This window comes from Arachis hypogaea, chromosome 2 (genome assembly GCF_003086295.3).
Source record: "Arachis hypogaea cultivar Tifrunner chromosome 2, arahy.Tifrunner.gnm2.J5K5, whole genome shotgun sequence".
NCBI lineage: Eukaryota > Viridiplantae > Streptophyta > Magnoliopsida > Fabales > Fabaceae > Arachis > Arachis hypogaea.
Window position 1 is genome coordinate 100,476,568 of NC_092037.1, and position 12,191 is coordinate 100,488,758.

General features: G+C 35.1%; 4 protein-coding genes across 4 annotated transcripts in view; all 4 read right to left on the reverse strand.

Annotated features, from left to right (window-relative positions):
- LOC112757247 (putative disease resistance RPP13-like protein 1) overlaps positions 1–12,191 on the reverse strand; it is a 49,174-nt gene that overhangs the window by 20,994 nt on the left and 15,989 nt on the right. The gene's annotated exons all lie outside the window — the stretch shown is intronic.
- On the reverse strand, positions 2,886–7,096 carry LOC112757291 (putative disease resistance RPP13-like protein 1). The gene is made up of 2 exons (XM_029293564.2): positions 4,430–7,096; positions 2,886–4,319 (listed from the first exon to the last, which is right to left on the reverse strand). Exon 1 carries the CDS (start codon positions 7,060–7,062, stop codon positions 4,447–4,449), a length of 2,616 nt encoding a protein of 871 aa, XP_029149397.1. The 5' UTR covers positions 7,063–7,096; the 3' UTR covers positions 2,886–4,319; positions 4,430–4,446.
- LOC112757303 (putative disease resistance RPP13-like protein 1) lies at positions 7,240–8,079 on the reverse strand. The gene has a single exon (XM_025805900.3). It carries the CDS (start codon positions 8,077–8,079, stop codon positions 7,240–7,242), a length of 840 nt encoding a protein of 279 aa, XP_025661685.1.
- Positions 11,529–12,191, reverse strand: part of LOC112757314 (prolycopene isomerase, chloroplastic) — a 39,309-nt gene continuing 38,646 nt past the window's right edge. Inside the window, exon 13 of the mRNA XM_072221992.1 lies at positions 11,529–11,635. Within this exon, the coding sequence (XP_072078093.1) occupies positions 11,544–11,635 (92 nt within the window). The 3' untranslated portion in view covers positions 11,529–11,543. The remainder of the gene's footprint in view (positions 11,636–12,191) is intronic.

Below are 12,191 nucleotides of genomic sequence, written 5' to 3' on the forward strand. Positions count from 1 at the left end.
GGCTGAGGCAGAGGCAGAAGCTGGGAGCAAGGCTGAGGCGGAGATTCTAGCTGAGGTGGTTGATTAACATGGACGTCAATGGCACATTGCTCTTCCATGTTCGTTGTATGAGGCTGGAGCTGAGGCTGAGGCTGAGAATGCTTGGTAGCTTCCGTCTCCTCCCAATTCTCTTTCGTATCCATCATGAAAAAGGCATCCAGTTCCTCTTTCATCTTTTCTGGGTTATCCTCTATATCCATCTTTGAAAGGATGTCATCCCAAGAATGCATTAAAAGAGCATCTAGCTCCTCTTCAGTCATTGCTGCAATCATTCTGCTTTCTGTAGGTCAGTTTCTTGGTTCTTCTTCTTCTTAGTTTCTTGGTCAGTTTCTTGGTTTAATTTTGTGTTTGGTGTAATCCTAATAACACATTTATAGAAACCTCACTTTAGATTAAAGTTGTTTAGATTAAATTAAATTAAGAGACGAAAGCCAGTGGAAGAAGCGTATGAGTTGAAAGCGAAGAAGGCTTACTGGCAGAGGAGGAGGCAGGGACTTAGGTTGAGGCGAGAAATGGCTTGATGAAGCCTTCCGTTCTTGACAGCTATGAATTTAAAGAATGATAATGTGGGATTTGTTTTCTTTGGTAGTTCTTTTTTAGTTCTTGATCTGATTATGAAACAAGCTCTTCCGTGACTGTCTGCCTTCTAATCAAAAATTGATTTAAATTTGTTTTTTAAAAGATATATTTTTCAATGTAAAACAAAAATTTAAAGTCTAGATTTTATTAGAGAAATCACATTACTAACTAATTTTGTTAAGTTTAAATAAGTAAAAAAAGTAAGAAAATAGATAAATCTTAAAATAATTTAATTTTTATACACATGTTTTTATATTCAATTAGGATTTGTTACTACGTTTTTTGTTTTGGAGCGCTTTAGTGGAACTCAGACATTGCCAATTCTCAGAGGCTACGTTTTTTTAATTTCATATATATAATTCTGTATTTTTAATTAAATTAATCAAATATTATAAAATAAAAATAAATGTATAATACAGAATGCGGGTTACAAACAAGCTCTCCTCGCTAACTCTCCTCCTCCCCCCGCCCCCTCTTACTGTGTTTGGACTAGAACTTTTACAAAGACAATTTAACTTAGGTTTTGCGAGCAATTGGTTTAGGTGCAATGATTGCAGTGCCTTGACTTCCAAGCACAAATGTATTTCTTCTAGTCTTCTAGTCTTCTCAATCAGTGACCAATCAGCATCGAGGAAGGCATTCCTGAAAAAATAATACATAACAAGTTTATAAAAGTTCAAATATCAAAGTTTATGACTAAAGAAAAAAAATAATAATCACTCATGCAAGAAAATTATGATTTGGTGATCCAGTAACTCAGCATATTATTAATAAAAAAATACATAATTGGAGTAGGCAGCAAGGATATGCATAGAAATCCCTAGCCAAACAAGGTTTTTAATATAAAGTGGAAGAGAGGGTAAGAAAAGATACAACAACGAAAATGAGAATAACACAAGATCATAACTGACAGTGGAAATGCCAACGAGCTAGTTTAGTATCACAATTGACACTAGGCCCAAGTTGTAAGACTAATTGTTTCCACAGAAGTGGCACACATCCGAGTGAATGCAGCTGACATGATAATTTTACAAGTGATGGGGAGAAAACTTCAACAAAATACTTGAGAGAAAACAACAAGACTTTATGATTACTGATAAACCTGCACCGAACTTGCTCTTCAAAATCTCCTGAAAAAGTAACACATACAAGATAAAATCCCAAGGACCATTTATCAAACAGTGGAATAGAACTCATTCGAATTTCAGGGGAAATTACATATGAGAAAGCTGCCAGGAAATGGAATAAGTAAACAGCTCTGGTTTCTGATAAAAACTTGTGTTCAAGATCAATCATTGAGTTAAAATTGTACTGTCATAATAGAAAGACATATACTTAAGTACCAGCTGATCAATATGAGCCCCTAAAGGACAAATTTGATAGGAAGATGCCACAATTCGAACTTCCTCGTTCGTAACCCCTGCCATGTTAGAAACTCTCTGTCTCACTTCAGCTACCTGCAGGTTGCACAAGAATGAATCACGACATTTGAAAGAGTATTGAATCGGACTGAATGTTTAATCAAAAAGGCACTTTTCACTTTTCATTCTATATTCTCATTCTCATTCATTTATTCTTTTAATTATTTACAAACAAAAAACCGCAGAAAAGACAAAGAGTAACTATTAATGCAAATCGAAAAATGAAAAAAAAAAGGAAAATACAGTTTTGTATAACTCTAATATAAATAACTTATATCTTTTTTAAAAATAAATAAATTCGAAATCTATTTATAATATGTTCTTTAAAATATTTTTAATATAACATTTATTAAAATATACTATATAGTATAAATAATCTACTTCTCCGCGCATTACGCGGGTCTCACTCAAGTATGAGTAACTATTAAGTTCAGGACTACTATGAAACTCGAGTGCAATTTCAGGGATCGCTTTGAGACTTATCTCAAAACCATTGACATGATACCCTTAATATTTTATCTTCAATAAGATTTTCCCACTTCATTCTCTTAACTCTTCATGTCTAATTTTCAGCACCTATAACTTCATCATGTAAACAAGATCTTTTCTAACCATTCTTTTTAAATTTAGATACTAAATGGTTTTTTTTATGTTAGAATAAGAGAATTTATATAATCATAAACCAGAAAAGATTTGCAGGTTTTCGCCACACATTCAGTTTTTTTTTTTTTTTTCCTTTTTGGTGTCTCACCACACATTCAGTTGATCAAGTATAATAATTTTAAGGAAAAGTAGGCAATCTTACTTATTTCCGGTGCATAAAAGAAAACAAAGAACACTGCCAAATAAACTGCAATTAAGCCACTGGAAGAAGTAATTCTTCATTCTTGACTTCTTGTTAACCATAAACATCCTTCCATTTTACACCTTTTATTCTTTTTGGAAAAATAACCCCCCAACCAAGGACTCTCCGGCATAGCCATCAAGTCCCTGGTTAAGGACCAGCCTCTATCCCCTTTCGGCATTGCCATCAGGGAATAGGACTGGGGCCAAAAACATCTACTATTTATTGAATACTCTCTTCTTCAAGTACAACTAAGTTATCCCTTTCCATGTTACAACTAATCACACATTACTTACTAACATAAGAACTATGAAGTACTTAAAAGGAAAGGAAAGCATACACCACAAACATTGAGTGAACAATATTTGTAATTCAAACTCAGATCAAATGGAGATCTCAGTGATCATGATATCAAGTTTCTTTACTGATTCCTAGCCACTTCTTTAGAAGGAGTCGCAGCACGACTTCTATTCTCCTTGAGAGTGTCCGTTTGGCATTCTCAAGGATCTTGAACCTCATAAAGAACTTCAAATTGTTGCACCAATTGTGATGCCTATATCAGAGCACTCCCTTCTTTGCTTATCAGCAGCCTCAATCTCAGTTCTAACTTTGGATAAGCGAATATTGAATTGTTTCGCATATGAGCTGGTATACTTCAAGGGTATACTGTACACTTTCCTCACGGTAGATTTCATCATTTTATCAACAGAACAAAAGAAAAAGCAGTCAATGTTGTAATAAACTTCAATGTATAAGTTGTCAGCAGCAAAAGTTGGGAAAAAAAAAGAAATACGTGAAAGAAGTAATGCAATGCAGGTGTTTACTAGTTCATAACACCACCGAAAATACCACCCTTACATCTGGCACACAAGAAGTACTCTCTAGCTCCAAACAAAAACTACATGAGAATAGAAACCGTGCATGTAAGAAATGGTGCAATGCATTAACAGCACTAACAGCAATGAGGAGTTAGATTATACCTGCACTTTATCTACATATCAGAGAAACAAAAGCACAATTCATTTTTCAACCATAAACTGTGGTAAATTTTGTTTAGATAAATCAACTATCTTGCGTGAACTTTCTTTTGGTAAAAAAGGCTCAAAGAAATTGCACACTTCAACGAAATATAAAAGAATTTAGAGCCAATCATATAAGATTCTAAGTTTTTTCAATTACCACTGACATCATTCTCTTATTGAGGAATCCATCAACAATAAAATGAAAGAAAAGAGAACAAATATTAAATCAAAATAATATACGATACTTTGCTGCATAGTTGATGGTATGCAACATATGAAGCACTGTAAGATACAGCATTCTATCTGAGTATTCAAAAGGAATATTAAAACAAGGTTGGAAGAAGAACCTAATTTCATCATGTCCCAACTCCCATGCCAAAGGGTCTGAAGCAAGTATCAAAGCATGTAAGAGTACTGCAATGAATGAATACTCTTGATGAACAATGTGGAGTAAGAACGTTGTAAAGCAGATGAAGAATGAAAAACTAGTGAGTCACTTTATATGCAGAGAGAGAAACAGTTACCTGTTGAAGTTGTTAGATTACCAAATCCACCTGTCATCAACTTGAATGGCGGGGATGTGGGAGATTTTGGGCCAAAGCTGTGGGTCCTTCATCTCGCACCGTTTACCCAGCAAAGGGCTATCACTGATGCAGAGTTGTATTAGAGAGACAGGCAGCTTTTCACCCTCCATATTCTCCAACTTGGGACATTCATAAATATATAATTCATGGAGGGAGGTGAGGTGGGCAAGTCCCTTGCATTCCAACGTCTCCAGACTCTCAATGCTTCTCAGTGTGAGAGACTCAAGGGAGGCAGGCAACCAACCTTCCTTTGGGAGGGACTTCACACTCTCACATTCACCTTCAATCGAAAGTTGAATAAGCCCTTGAAATTGTGAATTCATGAATGCTGCAGTGCTCACTAGTTTCTCGCAGAAGCTGATTCGAAGATATCTGAGGCTACGTTGTGGAACCCCGGGAGCAGACAAATCAATCTCTGGGCAACCCACTAAATCGAGACGCTCTAGCTGAGGTGCTGCCATCCATATCGTCGACACGGATTTCATACTCCCACAATTCTTGATAGCTAGAAAATACAGAGATGAAAGAGAGCGTGACACCACAATTGACTCCATCTTTTCACATTTCTCGATTTCAACCCTCACGAGATTTGGAAAGGAATCCAACAAGGAGAAGGATGCAACTGAATCACAGCTCTCACATATCCATAGATTCTGCAGTGAGTTGTGTTGGCCATCCATTTGGAATCCTAATTCTCTGCAATCCACTATCCTCAAGTTTTGTAGTGATGGGGGAATAGCACTCACTGGAAACCATATGCGCGAGGAACAATCTGAGATGCATAAAGAAGTGAGGCAAGTGAGTTGCGTGTTGGTAATGGCCTCCACCACGGACCCCACTAGATGTTTTCCTGAAATTGAAAGCCTGGTAATCGCAGGAGCCCTTGGAACACAACAACTCAGCTCATCACAACCCATAATGTCAAGTGATTGCAAAGATGATAGATGAATGGGCAAATCTCCTCTCAACATCGGACAGAAACCTATGTCAAGCACCCTAAGTCGAGGAAATGCATTGTGCCCCGATGAACGCCACTCCTTCCAGCAAGGCATTTTCACAATCGAAAGAGTTTCAAGCATTGGGAATGGCGGTGTCACCAAACAAAATTCACCATTCTGGTTAAAGTATAACTCAGCACCCACAATCTCCACACTTTCAAAATTTGAAATTTGAAGGTGCTTCAAAGAGGGCAACTGTCCAAGTGAAGGAAGCATACAGCAATTTCTGAAACCAGGGCCAAACATAAAATTGCCCAGTGTTATTTTAGTGATGTTGTGGTAGGAAGGATGTCCCAACCAATCTGGAAAGGTTGTACCCCTATAACCCTCGATTTGAAGTTCTTTCAAATTACAATGAGGTTGTAACTCGTCCAGTATATCTCTTTCTATTTGGGAATCAGCTATATTCTCATCTTCATCTGGCAACCAACTCAACTCCAAATACCTAATGCCATCCTTAGCAAACATTCTTGCCATTGAAGCTTCATTGCTATTCACCACATTCTCCAATTTGGAAATGGAAATAGATTGGTGTATATTTGCAAGTGCTCCCAACTCTCTGATCTTGTTCTCTCTATGCTTCCCAACAACATAGTCGCTTAAAAACCGCAAATGTTTCAACTTGCTCATGCCTTTCGGCATCTCATGCAAACCAGTTTTCCTAATATCAAGATGGCGCAAATTTACAAGCTTTTTCATGCCAACAGGTAGCATTTTCAGATTTGAACACCAATGCAACTTCAAGGTCTGCAAGTTGTACAGGTTACCCAATGACTCCGGCAATGTCACAATCTTGGTCTCAGAGAGATCCAAGTAATGCAAATGAATCAACTCCCCTATTGAATCAGGCACTGACTCAAGAGGAAAGCTTTTCAACGACAAGGCTCTCAGGTAGTTCAACTGTGACAACAAGATGCAAGGTGCGTTTTCCATGTTGAATGGAATCTGCCAGTCCAGATTGATTTCAAGAAATGTCCTTGTATGTTTTAATCTGTCACAAACTCCCAACAGTTTTGAGATTGGATAATTGCCTTTAGCATTATGGGACAAATGACGAGTTTTAATATCAACCTCAAATGCATTCTGAAGCTCTTCCGCTCTAAAATAGAATTCTCCAGCAAACATCATTGCCAAATCATGTACGAGATCATGCATCACAAATTTATTTTTCTCAGTACTATGAGGTTGCAAAAATGAACTCGCAACTAATTCATCGAAATATTCATCACCAACTTCTTCTAAAGTGTTTCTCCCAGCTGGTTGTAAAAAATTCTGAGCCATCCATAACAAGATGAGCTCATCTTTATCAAATTCATAATCCTTTGGATACAACGAACAATAAACAAAACAATCTTTCAGACATGAAGGAAGATAGTAATAACTGATTCTTAAAGCCGGAATAACTTTTATCTTGTCATTGGAGAATTTCCAAATCTCACTCTTCAATATATGATTCCAATACTCAACATCAGAATTTCCACGCAATAATCCTCCGAGGGCTTGAGCTGCCAAGGGCAATCCATCACACTTCTTTACAATATCTTTGCCGACTTTTCTCAGAGTTGGATTTTCCATAGAGTCGAGGGAAAGGCGTGCATGTTTTGAAAACACTAACAAGCAATCTTCATCCGACAGTAAACTTAGTTCATGAGGTGAAATAGTTTGCACCACAGAAGCCACTTTTTTACTTCTAGTGGTTATGAGAATTTTACTCCCCTTAACCCCATTCTGAAAAGGTTTTAGAAGCCTATTTCAGTCTTCATAATCCTCATTCCATGCGTCATCTAAGACAACAAAGAATTTTTGTCTTGACAATCTTTCCTTTAAATCATGTTGAAGTAAATTCAAATCTTTTAAGTTACAGGAACTCGAAGTTATTGCCTCAATTATAGTCCTAGTAACCTTAATAACATCAAATTCTTCAGACACACAAACCCAACCTCGAAAGTCGAAATTCTCCTTCACTTTATCGTCATTGTAAATCAATTGAGCCAAAGTAGTCTTTCCTATTCCACCCATTCCCACAATGGGAATCACAGATATATCACTATCACCAATGTCATCATCATCCAACAACAACTTCACTATGGCCTCCTTGTCTTCTTCCCTGCCATATATATTAGATCTTTCAACTAGAGATGTTGTGATCCTCCATGACATGTTCTCCTTGGGAATCTCTCTAAGACCAAGAGTCTCTTTTTGCTTCACAATGGATTCTATCCTCTCAATTATTTCTTCCATCCTGTTTGCTATCTCCCTATCTTGCAAATTGAGATAACGAGAGAAGAAGGTACCTGGATCCTTCTGAGTGGCGGCTTTGGTGAAGACTTCATCCGACAAGTCATCCGCAAGATACATAGCATCTTTGAGACTATCGAGCCAGTCCTTGACAGCTCTCTCCTTGATCTGCTTCTGCTCAGCATCAATGAGAAAGGCTTGAACAGCATAAAGATTGGTCTTCAACCTTTCAAGCAGCTTCTGGGTAAGCTTCTTCCCTTTGATCCACTTGGCAAATTCAGGTGAGGACATCCTGTTAAAAATAACACTAAAAGTGGAAGACAGAACAGCTCCACCAACAAGTGCTGCAACCATGTTTATCAAGATCAAGTGATAAGATGAGAAAAAAAAAATAAACTGAGAAGGGCAAAAGGAAACGGATTTAGTTTGCAATAAACTGGGTCAATGTCAACAAGAGTAAGAAAACATTTGCAGGTAGTTACTGAAGTATATTGTGGTATGCTGATATTAACCTAAAAATCATTGGACAAAGGATGTTGCCGATGATTATTTTTTAATATAAGAGCTTGACTTCACCTACTCCGAAGACACAATGTTCCAACTCCACTACTATATCTTAATCTAATCTAATTTTATTCTGAGAGGGTGTTTCCTTCTCATTTCTTTCTATTTTTCAGTACTCTGTCCAAGAAAAACAAGCAGTGGAAACTTTTGAACAACTTTACTCACCAATAAGTGTGCCTATTTATCTATCTCGGACCTTTATTTAAACAGTGCAATGCAAGTTTAATTGCTTAAGTTTATACTAAACTTGATGTTAGATAAAAGAGATATATCTGTGTTAGTAACAAGTTGAGACAGTTAATAGTGTGTTGCAATTTGTTATTTGATACCAGTAAATGGGCAGCAAAATTTATATGGTTTTTTAATCATTAGGAAAACTTTCACTCTTCAATCTTCATTCTTTCAACTTCCTTAGTTTCTCATATTCTTTAGTTCTACTTCTTGCTAATTTATCTCAAAATTGCTTCTTATTATTAAATTTAACCCTTTTTTTAATAGTAGAGAACAAACACCAATGACAAGAAGGTCAAGCTAGGACAAAAGATACGAAACAATGCAAGTACTGTTAAGTATGTCAGACAAAGTAAAAGAGTATTCAAATATAGTGCTTACTCATGTTGTGTCTCATGAACAAAAAATGTTGACATTCATGCCTAACAAAATAAAAAAGAATGACTATAAAGTATAAATAATAAACAATGACTTGGAACAGGAAAATGTACAAGTGCCTTGGTGCACTGGCAAACTATAATATGAAATAGACGTTGAAAATGTAGTGCATGATGCATTTTTTCAGAGAGCTACTTATTTTCCTAATGATTCTTTCTCTGTTTCGGATAAAATAAAACAATTCATGGAATTTTTGTTATTGGAAAGAAGAATATACTTATTTCTTCACATTTCCTTCAGTTTTTTTAATGCTCAGTTTAATGATTTCCAAAATAAGTAGTGGAAACTTTCATCAATGTTAACCACCAATAGTTGTTCCCATTTTATTCATATGTGCACTAAACTTGATCTTAGAGACATATCTCTGCTTCTTAGTGATGAGTTGAGACAATCTATTCTTAATATATAAAAGTAGATAGATAAGTTTACCCACATTACTTTTAAAACATCTTTCTCCTCCTACTAATGTCATGTCAGTAATATCGCTTACTTGGCAATACTTTAGAATCAACCACTCAATTTTTGTCAAATCAACTATTATTTTCAAATTATAAAAAAAAATAAAAATAAAATAAAATATACAAAAAAAACTAAAAAATACAATACAATAAATTTGGAGTTAAACCTCAAAATGGTCACTGAAATTGACGTCATGCACTAAAATCATTCCTGAGATTCCAATTGCACTAATTACGTCCCCATAATACACTTGATTTTTATTTTTAATCTTACAGTGAAATTTACACAATCCATTCTGTTAACTCTTCTTTAGTTTCCAACACCTTAATCTTCATCAAGAAAATAAGATATTTTCAAATCATTTTTTAAATTTTAAAGTATTTTTTTAATGTTAGAGTAATTAAAATATACTATAATTATAACCCAAAAAAAGTTGACATTTTTTCCCAAAGCACATTCAGTTGATCAAGTACAATAATTGTAACAAAAAATCAGCATTCTTAATTAAGTGATTGCTCATTCTAGTTAACCAAAAACATTACTTCTTTATTCTGATAGAAATAAGCAATATATAGTGTTTACTCATCATATTTTACAAGAACAAGTATGACATCATGTTTCCATCGTACACTTAATCACACCTAACCACTTCTGTGGAAGAATTTGCGATTCTCAAGGACCTTGAAACTCAAAAGAACTTCCAACTATTGCACCAATATTGAATTGAGTTTCTCATATGAGCTGTATCCTTCAAGGGAAGATTTTATCATCTTATTAACAGAACAAGAGAAAAAACAGTCAGTATAGTAATTAAACATCAATGTACATGGTGTCAGGAGCAAAAGTTGGCAAAAGATACAAGAAAGACTTCCTGGCATACAGCAGCAGCAAGTCCTTCAACTACCATGTTTTGGCCAGAAGAAATTAACACTTGATCCTAAACTTTTAGCAGAGAGTTCCCGTGTTCATTTCTTGGATCCAGTACATGTCTTTCAACAACCACACCTACAAACTATTGTAAATGGGTTAAAATTGACAGTGGCTTTAGTGATATAGCTGCTCTTATAGCCATGGTTTTGGCTCTCGTTTCTTGGCATTTCTTTCATTGCAGCACATGAAGCTTCAATCCAGAGCATCAGATCATTGATCCAAGCATAGCAAGCAGCAGCCTGGATTGGAAGAAAGTGCTTAGATTTTGCATGAAGAGTGATATTGGATGAATGCTCAAATTATAAAGACGATTGCATTGATGTGTTACCGTCCAAACTTGTATATATTGATTCTAATTTAGCATGTTCAAAACACCAAAATGCATGCTAGATTTTATCATAGGCACTTCAATGTCTTTTTTAGAATTCAGAGATTGCTTTTCTTTTTTATTTTTTGGGAATCTGTTTTAAAAGTCTCTGAAAATGTTTAATTCAATGATGGAATTAGAGGAGTGTTAAACTGTTTGTAGCTACACTTAGTCAAAATTTCAAACCAAAAGCATAGCTATAATTTGGTGTCACAGATGTTGTGAAAATTTCATAATTTCCATCCATGTCTATTGGCTGGTTTCCAAGTCAAGATAATTTATACCTCCAGACAATAATCTCATGTGAAGTGCTTGACAAATAGCAACTTATTAATGCCATTGAAAAAGGAATGTAATACAAGTTGACCAAGTTATTAATGTGGAAAAAGAATAACTTGAAATGGTGAAAGACTGGCAAAGAATAAACAATGACTCAAGAGAGGAAAATGTTTAAGTTTCTTGGTGCACTCAGTAAGAAGCTTTTGTGCTTCTTCATGCATGATGCATATTTCACATGGCTTTTATATAACTTGAAGTATGTACTTCTCATCATGACTCAAATTCTCGCCCTTGAGTCTCTCAGATCCTCTTCCATGGTTTTCTACACTAAATATTCATCAAGTGAAGTATAATATATATGATTCTTCATCCTAGTTAAACATAAACTGTAACTTCCTAATCTTGATAAAAATAATCAATAAATAGTGCTTAATCTTGCATGTTGTGTATCAAGATCAACAAGATAGTAAGTATGACAAAAGCATCATTCCATCTTACACTTAAAGTAAGAAAGCCATTGGATAGGGTATTATGACCAACTTAATCTTAGTTAACTGTGTATTATGCCTCGTGCAAGTGTTCTATACCAACCAAGCAAGCTAAGCAGCATGGTATCCATAACTGGTGACTTCTTCTCCAACCCTGCTTGAGAAACACATTCAAGATGTAGGAAAATCCAAGCAAAAGAAAGGCCAAATTCCAATCATGTATTTCCATTTTCTACTTTTATTTCCACTGTTTTTGATTTTCTAAAATTTCGTGGGAAAATAATAGAAAAAAAAATTGTTTAGAATATGTGAAAATGTTTCATATTATCTTAATCATATATAAAAATAAGGCATAATAGCTTTTACTATTTTTTTTTATAAGAGAGACAATATCTTATCTTTACATTTTCTTACATTTCATGAGTTTAACTTCATTGTAAAAGGAGATTGTTCTGGTTTTATTTCTTTGTATTACACATTCCATATCAATTTACAGAAGTGCATACTACTGTTGGCCTTTGTTTTCTCCTTTTTCTTCTTTCTTGCCAAAAAAGAAAATGCATAATTATTCCTGATTCTGTTATCTCTTTCTCATGTTGTGTACTAAAAGTCTAAAATGAACATGAGCAAAGATGCAACTATAAATTTGATAGGAGGTAATTAGAGAAGCATAATAGAAATAAGGCTAGTTGGCTAAGACTTTGTTGTTG

Coding starts and splice junctions, on each gene's coding strand:
- LOC112757291 (XM_029293564.2), bottom strand. CDS start 7,062: ATGGAAAATCCAACTCTGAGAAAAGTCGGCAAAGATATTGTAAAGAAG.
- LOC112757303 (XM_025805900.3), bottom strand. CDS start 8,079: ATGGTTGCAGCACTTGTTGGTGGAGCTGTTCTGTCTTCCACTTTTAGT.